The sequence below is a fragment of the Agaricus bisporus genome (genome assembly GCF_000300575.1).
Source record: "Agaricus bisporus var. bisporus H97 unplaced genomic scaffold AGABI2scaffold_3, whole genome shotgun sequence".
NCBI lineage: Eukaryota > Fungi > Basidiomycota > Agaricomycetes > Agaricales > Agaricaceae > Agaricus > Agaricus bisporus.
Window position 1 is genome coordinate 1,022,982 of NW_006267366.1, and position 22,514 is coordinate 1,045,495.

Below are 22,514 nucleotides of genomic sequence, written 5' to 3' on the forward strand. Positions count from 1 at the left end.
GTGTTGGACTTGATGTGAGTAGTAGATTGTATAGAAAGAGCTAGAAGTGATAATATTCATAGATAGAACTACATAGTATTTATAGTAATGATTATGGTCTATGCAAGGTAAGGAGAGGCATGTGGATGCCATGACTCAACTGTGTGAACAGGAGTTTAACACAAGATAATGAAACATAGTGTGAAACATAATGTGAAACATAATGTTGAAACAGTAATCGGTCATATTAACACAAAGATTAACTCAACATATTTCAACACTACACTAACAATTATCCCTGGTGAGTTTAGTATCTTGGTGGCTTATTTTAACATTTCTCTCAATACCACTCTATAGCAATGGTAGAAAGGAACCAAACACTTCACTATTTCTGTAGTTTTTACCATGGTGCTGTTTTTTTCTGGTACAATGATTGAGAAAACTAAAGTCATACTAAACTTGATACTGAACAATACACAGAAGATGGATTGATGTAACAACTTCTCTATAATCAAGCCATTTGAATATTTAAAACTGACTACCTTTCTGTCCAGAAAACAAAAAACTCTCATCCAAGCTCTTGCCTCCAAACCTGAATAGACTACAACTATAAGGTAGTAAACTGCTTGACAGTCTAGATTCTCCCCCTCTGCACCATATCCTCTCCCAATCAAAAACACTCAGCCTGCACCACTTTTTTTGCATGAAAACAGTCTTGAAGTACTGCACTTGCATATAACTTCCACTACTAAGTATTGGAAGCTGCCACAGGAACAAAAATCCTCTCTCTACATCTAGCAAAAACCTGGCCAAACATTTAGCTCATTTGAAGTCTTGTCGGTTCGATATGTGTCTCAATAGCCATTTGCTAATACTGGTGCACATAAAAAGCTGGAGGCTTGCTCAAGATTCAAAATGAAGGATAAGAAACAAATACAATGCAAAGCTCCTCGGTATAAACCTGGTGACAACATGAAAAATTTCAGCAACAGTATATGATGCTGTCTCCTATAGAGTATGTACATGCTCTGTTTAAAAACAAAGAAACAGCATCAAAACTCCAAAGCCATGACCACTTGCTACAAGAATCATTAAAAATTGTTGACATTGCATGTTGCACCTATTCTGACTTTAGAAATTCAGATATCTACTGGCATTAGTATCAAACTCTTGGGCTTTTTTAGGATCACCGAGATATGACTGTTGCTATTTCAACAGATGATGCTTAATTGACGATGAAGAAATATTCAAACACATGGCTTGTTATCCTTCTTCTACTTGGCTTTCCTGCAGATATGCAATGCACTATCAATCAGGTTTTTGTATGCATGAATATCCCTGGCCCAATTTTTCACAAGACATCAAATCATTCTTTACCCCCTATTCCAACCCATGGCAGAAGCAAGTGAAGGAATATGGATGTAGGATGCCCTGGCTTCACCTTAATTTGTCTATTGTGTTTATATTACCCTGATAATGGGTGATATGTGCTTGACTCAGCAAAACTCAGTGGGATGGCTAGACATTCAGCAATTTAAGGCTATTGATTTAGCATAGTCAAATACAACCTCTATATTTAAATACAATAAATGTACTTATGTAAACATTATGCAAACATTACTGTAAATATAATTTACATAATATATGTACAGTATACTATGTAAAACATATGCAAAAGATATATTCAATAATGTTAGATTTTATACATTTGTTTGCATGGGGTTTAAATATGTTTTATATAATGCATATGTATTATGTATGTTTCATTTACATGCATTATTCAAATATTGAGGTTGTGAAAGGAGCTAAATCTGGTCCTGATGGTTCAAAAGCTAAGGCCCAATATTATCTATTATTCAAACACAATATCATCAGGATATACAACAATAGTCATCCCAGATACAACATTCACAATCTTCTCATGCATACAGAAGAGGAATATTGGGAGAATATAACACAACTTGCAAATACTAAAACAAATCAAGAGCATGGAAATATTACCAGACAGACTGGTATGTCACGTCTTCCTCTTGCTGCTACAAGTAACACAACCTCAACTTTAGAAAGTATTGAAATGTTATTCAAACAGTACTATATATTATTTCCATATATAGAAAAAATACAAATAAATATATCACACTGTTTAAGTTATATTTCAATACTTCCTAGGTCCTATGGAAATAAAAAATACAATACTGTTTTAATAACATTTCAACACTTTTTCAGGAAGTATTGGAATATTGAGGTTGTATAAGACCATCCTCCCATACACACAACCTCTATATTTAAATAAGATATATGTACTTATGTAAACATTATGCAAACATTACCGTATATTGGATTTCCATAATACATGTGTACTATGTAAAACATATGCAAAAAATATATTCAATAATGTTGATTTTATACATTTTGTTTGCATAAAGTTTAGATATGTTTTACATAATGCACATGTATTATGTAAATTCTATTTACGGTAATGTTTGCATAATATTTTAATAATACATATGTATTATTCAAATATTGAGGTTGTGACAAGTGCTATTCTACTGATCTCTTTCATCTGTTCTATGGAAACTGTGCTCCTCATATTTGGGACTTGTGGATCTCTGACAAAAATTGCACAGAAAAAATATTTTTCAAGAAGGCTGATAAACTAGGGAAGTTAGTTGAAGAAGCTCATTTCACACTCCCTCTAGCATTTTGTGGACCTATCTGGAATTTCTATGCAAAGTACCAATGCTAATACAAGATTTATGAATGGATGGTATTAGTGCATTGGTATATTGTGCCAATGGGACAGGAACTTGGCATGAATTGGCTAGTCTTGCAGAATTTTGCTTTTTTCTCTAGGATTGTTGAGTTTGCTATGACACCAGTTTTACAAACTGTTAACAAGATTACTGGCCTCCAAGACATGGTTAATAAATTCCTGGAAGATTTTGAAAACATTTATCTCAATGGTAAACTAAGCAACATCTCTTGACTTTGACTTTGTATCTTCCAGCTTGTACATATGTCTTGGCATATAAAATGGCATGGCTCAATCAGTGTGGGATCACAAGCTGATTTACAGGCGTTGGTTCTGTCCTCGGCTCGGGTGGTTCCCCACCCCATCCCCAGCATTCCTTGACAACCCTGCGTTGAGGGACGCGCATACACCTTCCTGTTCCCATGAGGCCTTGCCCGATTTAGACAAGACCCCCACCACACCTCGGGTTATGCAAATAACTGAAGCCGAAGCCTATGTGCTTAAAGTCCGAGCAGCTAACGACATGGACAGCCACGTTATGACAGGCATTAGCATGTCATCAAGCCAATTTGAGGAGAACGTCAACAAATCAAAAGATTTGGTTGGCGAGATTGTAGATGAAGAAATCCGGAGCTCTTCGCCCGACTTGCTGTCCGAACCATGGACATTTTCGAAAGAACAGATCATAGGCTTCAGGGAAAATCTCACCACATCAGCAAAAAGTCGCACAGCTTATGCAAACTTATGAAAAAGTTGCCTTATGCTTGCCTTATAAAGACCAACTTAAGGCACATAAGTCTCCAAAATAGCATAAGTTCATAATTTTTCATAAGCCAGACAAGAAGTTTACACATAAGTCACACATTAGTTCATAAGTTTATTATAAATTCATAAGTTGGATACAAAGAAAGCATAAGCACAGGACATTTCATAAGTCAGACCAAAGGTTAAATCACAAGTCAGACAAAATTTCATAAGTTTATTAAAAATTCATAAGGCTACTGACAAGTCAAACAGTATCTCATAAGTGAAACATAGGCTCATAAGTTAGATAACAAGGCAAGCATCATAGCATTATAAGAACATTATGCTGTATGTCAAGTTCTACTGTTCATAAAATTCCGGAAAAATCACGACAAATCTTAGAATATTAAAAGAACAAGAGTTTATATGTATGTTTTTATCGGAAAACATACCTGTTATGGAGATATCAAGATTCCATCATGGGGTGGGGGGGTCATTGTCAACTGCAGATAGACTGGAAAGCCGACGTGTTGTGTGATGTCGGCTTCACGAGATGGAACTGAGCTCAAGAGGGAACAGGGAGATACAGTGGACTTGAGAGTGGATTCGGTGGGGAAAGACTAAGGTACAATTGAGTGGGTTTGCTCATATATACGTGTGACCTAAGTATCACGTGGACCCTTACACTTACACCATCCTCATAAACAAGACTCTGAGCTTCTTTCCCAATCATCAAGAGCTTTGTTGTCGGCTAGTTTAGCGTGGGGGATCCATTCGTCATCAGTGGAGCTGAAATTTTTCCAATGAACGAGGTATTGTTTACTGTGACCTCGTTTTCGTTCATCAATTATCTTTTCTATTTCATGCTCAAACTCTCCATCAACCAGGACTGGCTCCGGGTTCGGTCGCATGCGGTTGGGAAATTTAAGGTCGTCGTTCGGGATGAAAGGTTGCAGAAGGGAAACGTGGAAAGTAGGGTGAATAGAGGAAGTAAGGGGAAGGTCGAGAGTGTAAGATGAAGATTTGGGGTAAGCTTTGGTGATAAAGAAAGGACCATCAAAACGAGGCATAAACTTGGCAGCACGGCCAGAACCACGATGGACATAATCATGACGGCAATTTGAAGTGTTCAACCAAACACGGTCGCCAACTTTGTAGCCAGGGTCCTCAGATCTATAGTAGTTCGCAAAGTGGGCTTGAACAATTTTGGCTGCCAATAGATTGACCTTCGCCTGGAGAACATCATCGTGGAAGGATTGGATGATTGAGGCGGCGCGAGAGAGAGCATCAGCAGGATTCTTTGGGACAGAAGGAGGAGGAGGGATGGGTCGTGGAGAGAAATCTGATTTCAATTGAAAGCCAGAGAAAGACGTAGATGCATTTACGGAAGACATAATGTTGAAACAGACACGTGGAAGAGCAGAGACCCAACCTTTCTGGTTCCTATCAACAAAAAAATGAAGGAACTGCAAGACCGTTTTATTCGTTCGTTCGGAGGCGCCATCAGTTTGTGGATGGAAGGCGGAAGAGCATATGTGATTGATTTGGAGGATTTGGGTAAGAGATTGCCAGAATTTCGAAACGAAACTGTTACGACCTTAAAGCGAATGCTCAGGTTGCAGCGAAGGCAAAGACTTGAGGGTGAGTAAGGGGAAAAGCAAGTTGGTAAAGCGTAGGGAAATACAGAGAGTATCTACGCTTACTTATACTAAGACTATCTACCCAAGGTAACTAACTATAGAACGGGCTGAGTAACCATGACCGAGGTAGATGAGTAATCAGTGAGAATGAAAGTATAAACTAGGAAGGAGGATGATCAATCATGAGAATAGAAGATTGATCATGGGAAGGAAAAGATATAACAGGTAACGTGAAAGATCAATCAAGGGAACAATAAGAATGATCATAAGAAGGGAAAGACAAACAAGGTAACGTCAAAGAGAAAGTGACATGGGAATGAATGATGGGAGAAGCGTAGGTGGAGAAGAGTATATCCAGGGATATGGAAATGAGTAAGCATGATGACGTCCCTCCTATAGGTTGGTAAATTCATAACATTACCCCCTGTTCAGATTTCATGTCCACACAAAATAAGATAGACTTGACGAGGATAAGAACGGTCAATCATTTCATCATCAACAATTCGAGTACAGTGAACTCCACAAGTTTGTTCAACAACTCCGTAGCCCATTTTTCCAAGATAAAGTTTGGAAAGAGTTTTGACGTGTGGAAACTCCCATTTGTGTGCAATTGATAAGATGTCGACCCAGTCGAGGTTGGAAAAGAAAGAGTAATCACCATATCGCGTGTTATAGAATACACGGAGGAATTTTCGAAAATCATGAGAGTCTACATCTTGGATGATGTAGGGATCGTTTGGTGTATAGTGTTTGGATAAAGGATGGTGAGGTTCATTATGGCCGGTGAGTTTTTGTTGCCAATAGATAGATTCGCGAGTGAAGAAGTAGGAATGGACGTGGAATTTGGCTCCGTCGTCGGTCATGAATACAATGTCGGCTCCACAGATAAAGAGGTCTTTTGAAACCGGTGTAAAAGATTCGGTAATAGCTTGCATATTGTGGTCGATGAGGGAATGAAAGAGTTGGAGCGTTTTTGGTTGATTTTATAACTGTCCATTCGGAAGTTTTGCTCTATATTCGGAGAGTGCTTCTTCTGCATTTTCTAGGGATGAGCGTGGTATCCAAGAGTCGTCTTCGTTTCCATATCCTTTGCAGTGAACTAAAAATTGTATTCCTCGGCCTTTTCGTCTGTGTCCTCGGATTTCTTCAACTTCATATTCTTCTTCTTCATTGATAATGTCAGGTGGAGGTGGAGTGGGTTTCTTCTGGCTGTCAAACTCCGGGTTTCGGACTTTCGTTAGGAGCGATGTATGGAAGACGTCGTGTATCGCCCAAGTATCAGGTAACTTCAGTTTGTAAGATCGATCGCCGATTTGTTTCAAGATCTCGAAAGGTCCATATCGTTTGTGGTCTAGTTTCCGAGTCGGACGATTGGAATGAATGTTCGTCGTTTCTAACCAAACTTTATCTCCTTCGGCAAAGGGTTCCTTGTGGTGTTTGTTGTTTCCTCTTTCTCTCATCATCTCGTTGTTTGCTTTCATCGCAGCTTTTGCTTCTTCTCTGACGTATTCTAGTTCTTCTATCAAGGAGGTAGCTGTGGGGTTTGTCGTTTCAACCGTAATGTTTCCTTTCCATGGGTGAAGTCCGTAATTTAGGAAAAATGGGGTTTGTCCGGTGGCAGCGTGGGTTTTGTCGTTGTAATGGAATTCTGCCATGGGAAGCCATCTCGTCCAATCGTCTTGTCGATAATTGATGAATGCTCGAAGGTAGGTTTCAATTTCCTGATTCATTCGTTCTGTTTGACCGTCCGTCTGTGGGTGATAGGCAGTAGAAAGATTTCGTTCAATTCCAAGAGCTTTGCATAGGGATTCCATAAATTTTGATGCAAACTGTGGTCCTCTGTCGCCAATAATCCGTTTCGGAATTCCATGATGTCGCCAGACTTCTTCCTTATAGATTTCCGCAAGATTCATGGACGTGAGCAACGTGGTAGTGGGAACGAGGTGGATCATTTTGGAGAATCTGTCAACGATAACAATAATAGCATCCTTCTCCTTTGACTTCGGTAGTGGTCCGATCATGTCTATAGATATTTCTTCCCAAGGTTTGTCGGGGATGGATAATGGATTAAGCGGGATGTGATCGGGTCGTCGAATGGTTTTGTTCTTCTGGCACATGTCGCATCCTCTGACATATCTTCTGATATCCGTTTTGATTGTGGGCCACCAAAAGGTCCGTTTAACTGATTCTAGCATTCAGTACATTCCAGGATGTCCAGCGTCGGGGGAATTATGATGATCGTGAAGAATGAAACCTCTGATCTCCTGATTATCCGGAACATAGATCCTTCCTTGTTGGTAAATGATTCCATTGTTCTCCCATACTTTTTCTGGCTTCTTCTTCATCTCTTCTATTACTCTGGTTTCTCGTCTTTCACATTTCCTAATCTTCTCAAGTAGGGTTTCATCGGCTATGATTTCGAATCTTTGATTGTGGAGTAAGGTGATGTCATAGATGGGGATGGATTCTTCAAGTCTTCGGATGAACATTTTCTCCTTGAACATTTCTACTCCTCGATTGTCGTTAGATGTGTCAGGTTTGATTAGTCTCGACAGGATGTCTGCTTTGGTGTTCGTCTTCCCAGGAATGTGTCGTAGCAGGAAATCGTATTCCTGTAGCATGAGGTACCATCTCGCTTGTCGAGCGTTGAGCTTTTGAGGTTCTCGGAAATATTTGAGGTTCTCGTGATCTGTCCATATCTCGAATTGCTCCTTTGCGTCCAATAGGTAGTGTCGCCATAGTTTCAAAGCTTTTATGATAGCTAGTAGTTCCTTGTCGTAGATCTCGTAGTTTCGTTCGGCTTCAGATAATGTTTTCGACATGAATGCGACTGGGTGCCATTTGTCTTCCTGTTCCTGTGATAGTACTGCTCCTGTTCCATAGTTTGATGCGTCTACTTCAACTCTGAATTGTCCTTTGTCCTTGGGTAACGCTAAGATCGGTTCGCTGGCGATAGCTTGCTTGATTTGTTCGAAAGCTTGTTGTTGTTCATCGTTCCAATACCATTTCTCCCCCTTCTTAGACTTCAGTTCGTTTAGTGGTTGCGCGATGGTGCTGAAATTCTTGATAAATCGTCGATAGAAGTTGGCAAAACCTAAAAAGCTTTCGACTTGTTTGACCGTGGTAGGGACCGCCCAATCTCGTATTGCCTTGACCTTTTCTTCTTCCATTGTTGCCTTTCCATTCCCAATAACCGTTCCTAATACCGTTGTTGATGAGACATTGAACTCGCATTTTGTCCGTTTGAATGATAAATTGTGTTTCTCCGCGATTTTGAGAAAACGTAGAGTCCGTGCTTCCAATTCTTCATCGTCCTTTGCTGGAATGATGAAATCGTCCATGTAGTTGGCTAAAGATCCATCCTGTATCATTTCTCGAAAGATTGTCGCCATCATACGTGAGAAGGTGGCGGGGGAATTACTCATTCCAAAGAACATGACCGTTGGTTCAAATAATCCGCGATTCGTCAAGAATGCTGCTTTCCATTCATCTCCTTCTCGTATCCGAATGTTGTTATATCCCCAGATAATGTCCAATTTGTTGAAAACCTTGGCGTCTTTGAGTTGATCTAATACTTCACTGATGAGGGGTAGTGGCGTCTTGTCCTTGATCGTGATCTCGTTCAGTTTCCTGTAATCCTGACATAACCGTAGTGAACCGTCTTTCTTGGGAACGAAAAAACATGGTGCTGCATAAGGTGATTTCGATGGTCGGATTTGATTGGTAGCCAGGTTTTCATCCAAAAATTTGTCCAATTCTTCTCTTTCCAGTGGTGTCATGCTATAAACCTTCGATGAAATTTCTGTTGGTGTGTTTTCTGTGAAGTTGATTTTGTGATCCCATTCCGTTTGTTCAGGAAGCTTGTCAAAGTTCTTTTTGTTGAAAAGATGGGCGAAGGGTTTCATGTATGTGGGTAAGTCCTCAGGGTTCGTTGGATCCGGTTCTTTTTCCTCAGTGTCTTCGTTTGACTGTAATCGTCGTATACGTGGTTCGAAAGAGATGTCGGTATGGGGAAAAGAACATGATGTGGGGCACCGGTTGAATTTGATAACTCCTTGTTTCCAATTGATTTCGGGGTTGTGGTTCGTTAACCAATCATGACCTAGAAAGAGATCGGATGATTGTAAGGGAGTGACGACCGCGTCCAGTTGTTCGTTATGACCGTTGATGTTTATGTCTATTTTCGCGAATTTAGTGATATCTTTCTTTCCTGCTATTGTTCCATCTGAATTCCTGCATGTGATCGGCTGTTCCAATTTCTTCGTTGGGATCTTCTTCTTCTTTACTAGTCTTTTGTCAATACATGTGTGTGTGCATCCCGAGTCAACCATGGCTGAGACTTTAAGTTTCTTTCCGTTTGTTGTAGTGAGGAGGGGTTTTACTTCCAGTTCTTGCACTCCTAGACGTTTTTGAGGGACAACGTATCGATTGTTCATTTGTCTAGGTATATTGGTTCGCGAGGTCGTGCCTACTCGGAACCATCGGAAAAACCCTGCTCGTTCTTGGAGTCGTCTTCATCGTCAGAATCCTCATTCATCGCTCTAATCCTTCCACTCCTGTTGCTTCGGCAATTCTTCGCAATATGTCCAAATTTCCCACAACTGAAACACTTGAAGCTCTTCTTCTCTCCAAAATTCTTCTTCTTCTCTTCGCAGTCCTTCCCGATGTGTCCGAACTTTCCGCATTTGTGACATTTGGGTTTCCCATCCTTGTCCCATTCGAATTTCTTCCATCCTATCTCCATCGGTTGTCCACTTCCTCCGTAAGTGATTCCAGTTTCGGTCCTCTGATCAATCCTTTTCATCGTCTCTAGTCCTGACCCAACTTGTAGAATTGCGTTATTCCAGTCTTCTCTCGTCTCCAGAATGTCTTTCCTTGGGTATCCCAAAATCGTCTTGATAATATCGTGACGGGTGTGACATCTAAGGAGGAATATGGCGTGTTGGTCGTCGATTTTGGATTTGTACATGAGAGCTGTGAATTCGACTAGGAAGTCCATGGTGTTCCTGTTTCCTTGTTTGAGGGATTCGATCCTTTCCTCTGCTAAATCCTTCTCGTTTCCTTTTCCGAACGAAGTCTTGATTTCTTCTTCAAAACTATCCCATGTGTATGTGATGCTGCTGGCGAGTTTCTCCGTCCATACTTCGGCAAAGTAGCTGGGGATAGGTCCTTTCAATCGTACGATGGTGGCGATGATTTTCTGGTCGGTGTCCGTGACCTTGTTGTACTTGAGGAAAAGTGTCATGCTCCTCCACCATTCTGAAAACTGCTCTCTATTCCCCCCAAAATCCTTCGGGCTCGGGATGAGCGACTTGAGTACATCTGTCGGTGCACTAACGGTTACGGCAGTGTTGTTGCTCATGTTGTCGTTGTCTCGGGTGTTCTGATCGTCTGTGTCGATGGTGTTCTCGTTCTCTGACTCTGTGTCGATGGGGTTCCTAGTGTCTCTGTAACTCCTAAAGTCGACTGGTTGTCGTTTCTTCTGGTTCTTCCTGTTCTGGTTTCTCCTAGTAGATCTGGCTACTCGTTCGTAGTGTTCTTCGTCTAGACTGTCATAGTCGTTTCTCTCTGTGCTCATACACTACTTCTCTGGTGCCCGTGTGGCTAAAACTCATCTGATGCCCGTATGGCTAAAAAAAATTCGGTTCTGCAGCAAGCGTAAGCTGCACAGTACCCTTCCAAGGTACTTACTAGTTGCAAGGTGAGCTAGAGACGCTTTACCAAATGTTACGACCTTAAAGCGAATGCTCAGGTTGCAGCGAAGGCAAAGACTTGAGGGCGAGTAAGGGGAAAAGCAAGTTGGTAAAGCGTAGGGAAATACAGAGAGTATCTACGCTTACTTATACTAAGACTATCTACCCAAGGTAACTAACTATAGAACGGGCTGAGTAACTATGACCGAGGTAGATGAGTAATCAGTGAGAAGGAAAGTATAAACTAGGAAGGAGGATGATCAATCATGAGAATAGAAGATTGATCATGAGAAGGAAAAGATATAACAGGTAACGTGAAAGATCAATCAAGGGAACAATAAGAATGATCATAAGAAGGGAAAGACAAACAAGGTAACGTCAAAGAGAAAGTGACATGGGAATGAATGATGGGAGAAGCGTAAGTGGAGAAGAGTATATCCAGGGATATGGAAATGAGTAAGCATGATGACGTCCCTCCTATAGGTTGGTAAATTCATAACAGAAACGACGGTCATGATCAGAAATGATTTCTCTAGGGCAGCCATTATCACAGATCCAGTGGTCAATGAAAAGTTGCGCAAATTCTTCGGCTGTGACGGACGACTTGCAAGGGATCAGCTTAACATCTGCGCCAAGGCGGTCAGTAACCATGGCGAGGAAATCGAAACCATTATCGTCAGGTAGTGGTCCGATGAAGTCAATGGCGACGGAGGAGAAACGATCATCAGGGATTGGAAGGGGATGCAGTGGGCCTGCACGCTTGGCAGTAGGAGATTTGTTCATTTGACAGGCCTCGCAGGAGGGAACGTACGAACGTTCCAAGTCAGAACACATGTTTGGCCAATAAAAGGAAGAGCAAATATTTGCGTAAGATTTATCGAATCCAAAATGACCGAGTTGATCGTGGGCAAGGTAAAAGAGATGTTCACGAAGGTTGTTGTGGTTGGGGATGACAAGGCGGTTGTGGTAGAAGAAGAGGCCATCGCATTCTGAGAAGGAGTTTGGGGGGGGTGCTATGAAGACGGAGAGCGTCCTTCAATTTGACAGTGAAGGGGCCCAGGAGGTAGCCGTGTCATACTTCCTTAAGCAGCGTGCTTTCGGCATCGAGTCGGACAAGAGAAGTGACAGACAGAGACGAATTGGAAGAAGCTGAATGTGGAGATGGTAAAGGGCGTGATGGTACAAAGAGTGACGCAGAAGAAGATAAGAAGGTAGCTGCAATGAGGAGGGGATCGCCAGGGAGGGAAGATGAAGGAGAAGTTTGAGGGAGACGGGAGAGAGCATCAGCAGCTGTGTTAAGTACACCAGCAACGTAGTTGATTTTGTAGTCATACTGCGAGAGAAACTCCATCCAACGAGCCTGTCTGCGCAAAAGATCTTTCTGAGTGTCGAAATTCAGAAGAGTTTTGTGATTGGTATAGATCTCAAAATGCAAACCAAGGAGGTCAGGTCGCCATTTGCGTAGCGCACGAATAATAGCCAGAAGCTCCTGCTCATGAGTGGGGTAATGACGCTGGGGAGGAGCATATTGCTGAGAGTCAAAGGCAACGGGACGGGATTGTGACCAAGATGGACCATAGCTTAAGACGGCACCTGTTCCGATAATACTGGCATCACAAGTAACAAAAACCTTATTAGAGCCAAGATCGTCGTGGTTGATGGTAGTAAGGCAACGCAGACTAGTGACAAGGAGTTTGATGGAATGAAAGGCAGATTGGTGAGCAGTAGACCAGGAAGGGAAATGTTTATCGGCCGTCTTTGTTGTGAGAGGGTACAAAATGTGGGTATGTTGAGTGAGATCAGGAAGGTAATGCGCAACAAATTTAACGAGGCCAAGGAAACGTCGTACTTTGGTGCTGTTCTGGGGGATAGGCCAGGAAAGAATCTTATCGACTTTGGCTGGATCAGCTTCTATTCCATTTCGAGAGATCTTATGGCCTAGGAAGAGGATTTCATCACAGAAAAGCGCAGACTTTTTCATAGAGCAAAGGAGGCTGTTGGTGCGAAGAGCATCAAGGACAGAACACACATTTTTAACGTGTTCTTCAAGAGAGTTGGACCAGATGACAATGTTGTCTAAATAGACATGGCAGATATGTCCTATGAGATGACGGAGAGCAGATGTGACACGCCTCTGCTGAGTGGAAGGTGAATTACAAAGGCCCATAGGCATTACAGTCCATTCGTAAAGGCCAAACGGGGTGCGGCAGGCAGTGTATTTGATGTCATCAGGGTGCATACGTGTTTGAAAGAAGGTGTTTGTCATATCGATTTTTCCCCATATCTTTCCTTTTGCACAATCGGACAAAATGTTGTCAATGCGGGGGAGCGGGTACCTGTCCGGCACGGTGTATGCATCAAGGCGGCGATAGTCAATGACCCAACGTGGAGTAGCTGACGGATCGGCTTTTGGAACGAGAAAAGAAGGAGCAGCAAAAGGGGAAGAAGAGGGGCGAATTCTACCAGCTTGAAGGTGTTCTTCAATGAGCCCCTTCCAAGCCTCTCGCCATTTACGAGGACAAGTATATTCACGACCGACACAGATTTTCTCGGCTGCAGTGATGATGATGCGATGACGGACATCACTAGGGAGGGCGCTAACGTGGGGGAGTTTCTCTGGGAAAAGATTGTTGAAATCTGACTTTGCCTTGGAGTCTTCAAGCTGCAAGGCACTGTTGGCAGGTCCCAACGGTTTCTTAGCAGAGGAACAGGAGTCAAGAAAAAGGTCGTTGAATTCTGACTTCGTGGTAGCTTTGGCGGAAGAGAGAGATGTAGAATGAGTTTGGAGAGAAGCCAGCGAAGTGAGACAATTTTTGATCAAACCGAAAGAAAGGAACGTGGAACGTTTCGGAGGCACACGACGGACTGTCCGCTGAAGTTCTACAAGGCAAGAGCGCAAGCGGTTGTGAGAGGTTGTAATGGCAGCAACACGAGATGGCGCAACAGAAGAAGGAGGTAAATGTTGTGTGGCTTTACGAACAATTGTGGCAGCAGGGGAAGGAATGTATGAGGGGCGTTGTAGGCAGGGAAGGGAGGCATCAAGCAAAATGTAACCAGAGTCCTTGGCAACAACAGAATTCTCTGCCATGTCAACAATAATTTTGTTTGCTCGAAGCCATTCAAGACCAAGGATCAAATCAAAATGCAATTGAGGTACAACAAGGGCACGGACAGTCTGAGCTTTCCAGGTGTCATCTATGGAACGGACATGAAGTTTCACGAAATGTGTGCAAGAAAAGATTCCTCCTCCTACACCACCAAGAGATAAAGGTTTCCCCAGAGTCAAACGACGCAGATCTAAGCCATCAGCAAGATTATTCGAAATCAATACTGTGGGACAACCATGATCAATGAGGGCTTGGACATGAGCAGAAGGGCCATGGGGACTGTCGACGTAACACGTCCATAGCAAGTGATCATGAGGAGGTGGGGACGTAGAAGGAAGGACATACATTTCATCATCATTCAGAACATCATCCATAGGCAAGTTGTTATCATCGTACATAACAGCACCAGCAAACATATCATCAACCTGGAAGGTGGTGGGATCAACGTGATAAGAGGTAGAAGCACCGAAGGCGGAGTCCTGTTACAACCTTAAAGCGAATGCTCAGGTTGCAGCGAAGGCAAAGACTTGAGGGCAAGTAAGGGGAAAAGCAAGTTGGTAAAGCGTAGGGAAATACAGAGAGTATCTACGCTTACTTATACTAAGACTATCTACCCAAGGTAACTAACTATAGAACGGGCTGAGTAACTATGACCGAGGTAGATGAGTAATCAGTGAGAAGGAAAGTATAAACTAGGAAGGAGGATGATCAATCATGAGAATAGAAGATTGATCATGAGAAGGAAAAGATATAACAGGTAACATGAAAGATCAGTCAAGAGAACAATAAGAATGATCATGAGAAGGGAAAGACAAACAAGGTAACGTCAAAGAGAATGCAAGATAGAAATAGAATGACGTATCCTGATGATAGGAATAGAACGGATAAGGTCCGCATCAGATAAGGATTAGATAAGATCAGATAAGATTTAGAATACTCGGATTTATTCCACAATCATAACAAGTCCATGGGATAACCAGAAACCAGAGGGAAGGTAGCATTGACGGTGAGGTCAGAGGACCCGTCAAGGAAATCAGAATTCTGAGCAGCCTTGAATTGAGCCTCAAGATCCTCGATAGAAGCAGTAACAAGCTCCGGCTCATACACGGGGGCAGATACAACCTTGCAGCGGTTTTCCCATGGACGACAGCGGGACTCGAGTTCAGCCTCAGACAGTGTATGCTCCCAATTAGAGGAACGAATGTTTCTAGCCATGTCACATTCAGTCGCGCGATGATTGACGTAGATGTCACGACAGCGGAAGCAACCTTTATGCTTCAAAAGGTAATCCTTTGAAGATCTGGTGAGCGCAGGAGGGCGGGGAACATGAAGAGGTAATTGTTCGTAGAGGGCCATGAGAGGTGGGTAATTGCGAGGCATGGATGTCGCAGGAAGGTTTGAAGAAGAATATGGGCGAGGAGCGGAGGTAGAAGACGTAGAGGTGTAATGTTGGTGAGAAGGGACAGTAGGTATGGCGGCGGAGATGCGAGAAATCAAGGGTAAGGGATTATGGGTGACGGCAGACGCAGAACCGGCTTGTATCATTCCATTAAACCAACTAGCATTCTGAGACGAAATCATCTTTTCGTATGTAGACACGATGATTTTGACACAACGGAGCCAATCGGTGAGATTTGTAAGAGCATCAAGGTTTTCACGGGCGACGAAGGTTGCGTAATGGTTCTGGAAAGACTCATCCATAGCTTCTCTAAAATGTGCGAGGAGTGTGGCGTCATCTTTATGAAAAGGCGTACCCACCAAACAAGCATTAGCAGCCTTGATGTTGGAAACCCATTTAGCGAACGGTTGATGAGGAGCATGACATTGACGAGCTGCGCGAGCATAAGCACGCTCCCAATGGGGGGCAGGAATTGTGTGTGGAAGAGAGTGAAGAAACGATCGATTGGGAGAGCCTCGAGCTCCTCACGTGAACCACGGACCCATGCTTTGACATCAGGATTATCAAATTGTTCCAGAATGCGTACCGTGAGATCAACGAGAGAAGGCACGTTGGAGGTGTTGAGTTACACCAACCGTGATATCACCATGAGAGAGGACAGGGAGAACATTTCCAGGGTATTGGGTAACACGAGCGTCATCAGGCCCAAGAGGAAAGAGAGTGTAAAATTCAGAATCTGTTGTAGACATTGCGGAAGGAACGAAAATTTCGTCGTCGGAGTCGTAATTAGACAAAGTGGTGGGTAGAGGCAGGAGCGGTTGAGAGAGGGTGGGGGTGGGAAGGATGGAAGCTGAAGTCGACGTGGCTAAGGGTTCGGGTGATTGAGAGGTAATCGCACGTGATGAGGAAGAAGCAGCCGCGTCAGATGTGACAAGTTTCTGTGCCTTGCGGACTTCTCGGTCACTCACAAGACCTGGTAAAAAATCGCTCGGCTGGGAATGCGCACGAGTTGTTCTAGAGGACTCGGGGACTTGGGGTTGGGGGTCTTGAATGGGATCCAGAATGTGGAGACGGATGAGGTAAGAGGACAGACACCAGAAGAGATAAGAGACAAGTGAGAGAAGGCCCCAGAGTTGCCAGAGAGATCACAATGAGCACCAGAAGTCGAGAAGGAACAAACAATGAAAAGAGACAGAAATGAGACCCAGACGCGACGCAAGAAAATCCAGAGGTCGACCAGAGATGCTTCAAGAGTTAATGGAAGAGGTGTTGGGTGATCCGAGTGACTATATGTGGTATTAGGTGGTTATATGTGGTAATGTAAGCGAACCCGGGTATTTCTGAGGACACCTCGAGCGTGAACTGTAAAAAAAAGTGGAAAGCCGACATGTTGTGTGATGTCGGCTTCACTAGATGGAACTGAGCTCAAGAGGGAACAGGGAGATACAGTGGACTCGAGAGTGGATTCGGCGGGGAAAGACTAAGGTACAATTGAGTGGGTTTGCTAATATATATGTGTGACGTAAGTATCACGTGGACCCTTACATAGACTCGTCATAGAGCCTGCTCTACTAACCAAGGAATTCTGGAAAAATCATGACAAATCTTAGAATATTAAAAGAACACAAGTTTATATGTATGCTTTTGTCGGAAAACATACCAGTTATGGAGATACAGAAAAACATAACAAGAATGCCATGTTTTCTACTGGTTACTGTGTCGATTTTGATGATTGAAGAGTGTAAGTATATGCTTTCAAGGTCCAGGAATTCGAATGTGGTTTTATATTTATTATCCGATCAATATTAGAGGAGCTACAGCGCAATCTTGTGTTTATCATATGTTAAATGTGCCATATCTCAATAGGCTTTCATCTAACAAAAAATCTAAGAGCATATTCGTACTCCCCGACCTCGAAACTATAGGAATACACTTTTAGGTCATTGAAATCCATGCAGGAATGACCCGAAAATATCTCCTACCTATGATTTGAGGAACTTTGACTCGAAAATCCCAAGTCCAGCAGTCACATGATGTCATGTGACATGTTGAACTTCTGTTTCGAGCACAACGTTGATTCTTCTTCATCACCACCATCATTCCTCCCCTCCCCCTCCCCTCCCTCCCCCTTTCTTGCCCTCCAGGCCTGTAACTTAGTAAGTAATATCCTTATCACCTTCCTAGCTCTCCCCCAGCTGATTCTCAGCTTAATTAGGATGCTTTTTTGCCTTTTTAGGCCGCTTTTTTAGGGCTATTTTGGGAGGGTTTTGAGAGGAGATGTGAGGATGATATGTGGATGAGTTTTGGGGGGATCTCTAGTCTTTGGTGAGTGCTTTTTGACTCTTCATCTTCTCATACTCATTTGTTACTTTTAGAATCACATTTCTCATCATTTTCCCCCCATTTTCCATTTCTACTCCCCTGGCTGCTGTCATATCCCTCTTGTCCACTTTTTTCAGGGTCTATTTCCTCTTTAGGAAGTCTGTATTATACATCATGTATTGTATTTACTATATGAATATAATTCTTTATTCCTTATGCATTATGATGTTCCTTATAATTGAGCTTATACTCTCTTACATCTTCTTACTGTCTTAAGTACTTACTTATGCAACTTAAGATAAATCCTCATGACTTATGATAATCTTGAATCTTATGATCATATTGTGACTTATGTACTTATGATTTACTTAAGTATTGCATAAGTCAGAACCTCAGATGGTGACATGCCTTATGCAAAAATGACTTATACTGACTTATGATTTTTATAAGTTTGCATAAGTCAAATTTAAGTCACTTTACCTTTTCCTGATGTACCTCGGTCATGGTTACTCAGCCTGTTCTATAGTTAGTTACCTCGGGTAGATAGTCTTAGTATAAGTAAGCGTAGATACTCTCTGTATTTCCCTACGCTTTACCAACTTGCTTTTCCCCTTACTTGCCCTAAGTCTTTGCCTTCGTTGCAACCTGAGTATTTGCTCTAAGGTCGTAACATTTGGTAAAGCGTCTCTAGCTCACCTTGCAACTAGTAAGTACCTTGGAAGGGTACTGTGCAGCTTACGCTTGCTGCAGAACCGAATTTTTTTTAGCCATACGGGCATCAGATGAGTTTTAGCCACACGGGCACCAGAGAAGTAGTGTATGAGCACAGAGAGAAACGACTATGACAGTCTAGACGAAGAACACTACAAACGAGTAGCCAGATCTACTAGGAGAAACCAGAACAGGAAGAACCAGAAGAAACGACATCAGGTCAATTTTAGGAGTTACCGAGACACTAGGAACATCGACACAGAGTCAGAGAACGAAAACACCATTGACACAGACGATCAGAACACCCGAAACAACGACAACATGAGCAACAACGCCGCCGTAACCGTTAGTGCACAGGAAGATGCACTCAAGTCGCTTATCCCGAACCCGAAGGATTTTGGGGGGAATAGAGAACAGTTTTCAGAATGGTGGAGGAGCATGACACTTTTCCTCAAATACAACAAAGTCACAGACACCGACCAGAAGATCATCGCTACCATCGTACAATTGAAAGGGCCAATCCCCAGCTGTTTTGCCGAAGTATGGACAGAGAAACTCGCCAGTAACATCACATACACATGGAATAGTTTTGAAGAAGAAATCAAGACATCATTTGGAAAAGGAAACGAGAAGGATATAGCAGAAGAAAGGATTGAATCTCTCAAACAAGGAAACAAGAACACCATGGACTTCCTGGTCGAGTTTACAGCTCTCATGTTCAAATCCAAAATTGACGACCAACACGCCATATTCCTCCTTAAACATCACACCCGCCATGACATTATCAAGACAATTTTAGGATACCCAAGCAAAGACATTCCGGAATCGAGAGAAGACTGGAATAACGCAATTCTACAAGTTGGGTCAGGACTAGAGACAATGAAAAGGATTGATCAGAAGACCGAAACTGGAATCACTTACGGAGGAAGTGGACAACCAATGGAGATAGGATGGAAGAAGTTCGAATGGGACAAGGATGGGAAACCCAAATGTCACAAATGCGGAAAGTTTGGACACATCGGGAAGGACTGCGAAGAGAAGAAGAAGAATTTTGGAGAGAAGAAGAGCTTCAAGTGTTTCAGTTGTGGGAAATTTGGACACATTGAGAAGAATTGCCGAAGCAACAGGAGTGGAAGGATTAGAGCGATGAACAAGGATTCTGACGATGAAGACGACTCCAAGAAAGAGCAGGATTTTTCTGATGGTTCCGAGTAGGCACAACCTCGCGAACCAATGTACCTAGACAAATGAACAATTGATACGTTGTCCCTCAAAAACGTCTAGGAGTGCAAGAACTGGAAGTAAAACCCCTCCTCACTACAACAAACGGAAAGAAACTCAAAGTCTCAGCCATGGTCGACTCGGGATGCACACACACATGTATTGACAAAAGACTAGTAAAGAAGAAGAAGATCCCAACGAAGAAATTGGAACAGCCGATCACATGCAGGAATTCAGATGGAACAATAGCAGGAAAGAAAGATATCACTAAATTCGCGAAAATAGACATAAACATCAACGGTCATAACGAACAACTGGACGCGGTCGTCACTCCCTTACAATCATCCGATCTCTTTCTAGGTCATGATTGGTTAACGAACCACAACCCCGAAATCAATTGGAAACAAGGAGTTATCAAATTCAACCGGTGCCCCACATCATGTTCTTTTCCCCATACCGACATCTCTTTCGAACCACGTATACGACGATTACAGTCAAACGAAGACACTGAGGAAAAAGAACCGGATCCAACGAACCCTGAGGACTTACCCACATACATGAAACCCTTCGCCCATCTTTTCAACAAAAAGAACTTTGACAAGCTTCCTGAACAAACGGAATGGGATCACAAAATCAACTTCACAGAAAACACACCAACAGAAATTTCATCGAAGGTTTATAGCATGACACCACTGGAAAGAGAAGAATTGGACAAATTTTTGGATGAAAACCTGGCTACCAATCAAATCCGACCATCGAAATCACCTTATGCAGCACCATGTTTTTTCGTTCCCAAGAAAGACGGTTCACTACGGTTATGTCAGGATTACAGGAAACTGAACGAGATCACGATCAAGGACAAGACGCCACTACCCCTCATCAGTGAAGTATTAGATCAACTCAAAGACGCCAAGGTTTTCAACAAATTGGACATTATCTGGGGATATAACAACATTCGGATACGAGAAGGAGATGAATGGAAAGCAGCATTCTTGACGAATCGCGGATTATTTGAACCAACGGTCATGTTCTTTGGAATGAGTAATTCCCCCGCCACCTTCTCACGTATGATGGCGACAATCTTTCGAGAAATGATACAGGATGGATCTTTAGCCAACTACATGGACGATTTCATCATTCCAGCAAAGGACGATGAAGAATTGGAAGCACGGACTCTACGTTTTCTCAAAATCGCGGAGAAACACAATTTATCATTCAAACGGACAAAATGCGAGTTCAATGTCTCATCAACAACGGTATTAGGAACGGTTATTGGGAATGGAAAGGCAACAATGGAAGAAGAAAAGGTCAAGGCAATACGAGATTGGGCGGTCCCTACCACGGTCAAACAAGTCGAAAGCTTTTTAGGTTTTGCCAACTTCTATCGACGATTTATCAAGAATTTCAGCACCATCGCGCAACCACTAAACGAACTGAAGTCTAAGAAGGGGGAGAAATGGTATTGGAACGATGAACAACAACAAGCTTTCGAACAAATCAAGCAAGCTATCGCCAGCGAACCGATCTTAGCGTTACCCAAGGACAAAGGACAATTCAGAGTTGAAGTAGACGCATCAAACTATGGAACAGGAGCAGTACTATCACAGGAACAGGAAGACAAATGGCACCCAGTCGCATTCATGTCGAAAACATTATCTGAAGCCGAACGAAACTACGAGATCTACGACAAGGAACTACTAGCTATCATAAAAGCTTTGAAACTATGGCGACACTACCTATTGGACGCAAAGGAGCAATTCGAGATATGGACAGATCACGAGAACCTCAAATATTTCCGAGAACCTCAAAAGCTCAACGCTCGACAAGCGAGATGGTACCTCATGCTACAGGAATACGATTTCCTGCTACGACACATTCCTGGGAAGACGAACACCAAAGCAGACATCCTGTCGAGACTAATCAAACCTGACACATCTAACGACAATCGAGGAGTAGAAATGTTCAAGGAGAAAATGTTCATCCGAAGACTTGAAGAATCCATCCCCATCTATGACATCACCTTACTCCACAATCAAAGATTCGAAATCATAGCCGATGAAACCCTACTTGAGAAGATTAGGAAATGTGAAAGACGAGAAACCAGAGTAATAGAAGAGATGAAGAAGAAGCCAGAAAAAGTATGGGAGAACAATGGAATCATTTACCAACAAGGAAGGATCTATGTTCCGGATAATCAGGAGATCAGAGGTTTCATTCTTCACGATCATCATAATTCCCCCGACGCTGGACATCCTGGAATGTACTGAATGCTAGAATCAGTTAAACGGACCTTTTGGTGGCCCACAATCAAAACGGATATCAGAAGATATGTCAGAGGATGCGACATGTGCCAGAAGAACAAAACCATTCGACGACCCGATCACATCCCGCTTAATCCATTATCCATCCCCGACAAACCTTGGGAAGAAATATCTATAGACATGATCGGACCACTACCGAAGTCAAAGGAGAAGGATGCTATTATTGTTATCGTTGACAGATTCTCCAAAATGATCCACCTCGTTCCCACTACCACGTTGCTCACGTCCATGAATCTTGCGGAAATCTATAAGGAAGAAGTCTGGCGACATCATGGAATTCCGAAACGGATTATTGGCGACAGAGGACCACAGTTTGCATCAAAATTTATGGAATCCCTATGCAAAGCTCTTGGAATTGAACGAAATCTTTCTACTGCCTATCACCCACAGACGGACGGTCAAACAGAACGAATGAATCAGGAAATTGAAACCTACCTTCGAGCATTCATCAATTATCGACAAGACGATTGGACGAGATGGCTTCCCATGGCAGAATTCCATTACAACGACAAAACCCACGCTGCCACCGGACAAACCCCATTCTTCCTGAATTACGGACTTCACCCATGGAAAGGAAATATCACGGTTGAAACGACGAACCCCACTACCACCTCCTTGATCAAAG

The 22,514-nt window shown here is 42.7% G+C and overlaps 7 protein-coding genes across 7 annotated transcripts; 3 read left to right on the plus strand and 4 right to left on the minus strand.

Annotated features, from left to right (window-relative positions):
- Window positions 1-3,017: 3,017 nt before the first annotated feature.
- AGABI2DRAFT_116154 (hypothetical protein) lies at window positions 3,018-3,479 on the plus strand (the record flags this gene model as incomplete). Its single annotated transcript, XM_006459120.1, has 1 exon — window positions 3,018-3,479. One exon carries the CDS (start codon window positions 3,018-3,020, stop codon window positions 3,477-3,479), a length of 462 nt encoding a protein of 153 aa, XP_006459183.1.
- A 2,064-nt stretch (window positions 3,480-5,543) lies between these two features.
- On the minus strand, window positions 5,544-6,050 carry AGABI2DRAFT_116156 (hypothetical protein; the record flags this gene model as incomplete). Its single annotated transcript, XM_006459121.1, has 1 exon — window positions 5,544-6,050. The coding sequence occupies one exon, from the start codon at window positions 6,048-6,050 to the stop codon at window positions 5,544-5,546; it is 507 nt and encodes a 168-aa protein (XP_006459184.1).
- A 3,117-nt stretch (window positions 6,051-9,167) lies between these two features.
- On the minus strand, window positions 9,168-9,446 carry AGABI2DRAFT_59963 (hypothetical protein; the record flags this gene model as incomplete). The annotated part of the gene is made up of 1 exon (XM_006459122.1): window positions 9,168-9,446. A coding segment is annotated over one exon (279 nt), but the record flags the coding sequence as incomplete, so codon positions are not given.
- A 478-nt stretch (window positions 9,447-9,924) lies between these two features.
- Window positions 9,925-10,693, minus strand: AGABI2DRAFT_141785 (hypothetical protein; the record flags this gene model as incomplete). The annotated part of the gene is made up of 2 exons (XM_006459123.1): window positions 9,925-10,009; window positions 10,083-10,693. 2 exons carry the CDS (start codon window positions 10,691-10,693, stop codon window positions 9,925-9,927), a joined length of 696 nt encoding a protein of 231 aa, XP_006459186.1.
- Window positions 10,694-14,869: 4,176 nt separating this feature from the next.
- On the minus strand, window positions 14,870-16,703 carry AGABI2DRAFT_116161 (hypothetical protein; the record flags this gene model as incomplete). Its single annotated transcript, XM_006459124.1, has 5 exons — window positions 14,870-15,651; window positions 15,720-15,860; window positions 15,913-16,258; window positions 16,321-16,600; window positions 16,645-16,703. 5 exons carry the CDS (start codon window positions 16,701-16,703, stop codon window positions 14,870-14,872), a joined length of 1,608 nt encoding a protein of 535 aa, XP_006459187.1.
- Window positions 16,704-18,455: 1,752 nt separating this feature from the next.
- Window positions 18,456-19,562, plus strand: AGABI2DRAFT_116162 (hypothetical protein; the record flags this gene model as incomplete). Its single annotated transcript, XM_006459125.1, has 1 exon — window positions 18,456-19,562. The coding sequence occupies one exon, from the start codon at window positions 18,456-18,458 to the stop codon at window positions 19,560-19,562; it is 1,107 nt and encodes a 368-aa protein (XP_006459188.1).
- Window positions 19,563-19,699: 137 nt separating this feature from the next.
- On the plus strand, window positions 19,700-19,978 carry AGABI2DRAFT_59964 (hypothetical protein; the record flags this gene model as incomplete). The annotated part of the gene is made up of 1 exon (XM_006459126.1): window positions 19,700-19,978. A coding segment is annotated over one exon (279 nt), but the record flags the coding sequence as incomplete, so codon positions are not given.
- Between the last annotated feature and the right edge of the window lie 2,536 nt (window positions 19,979-22,514).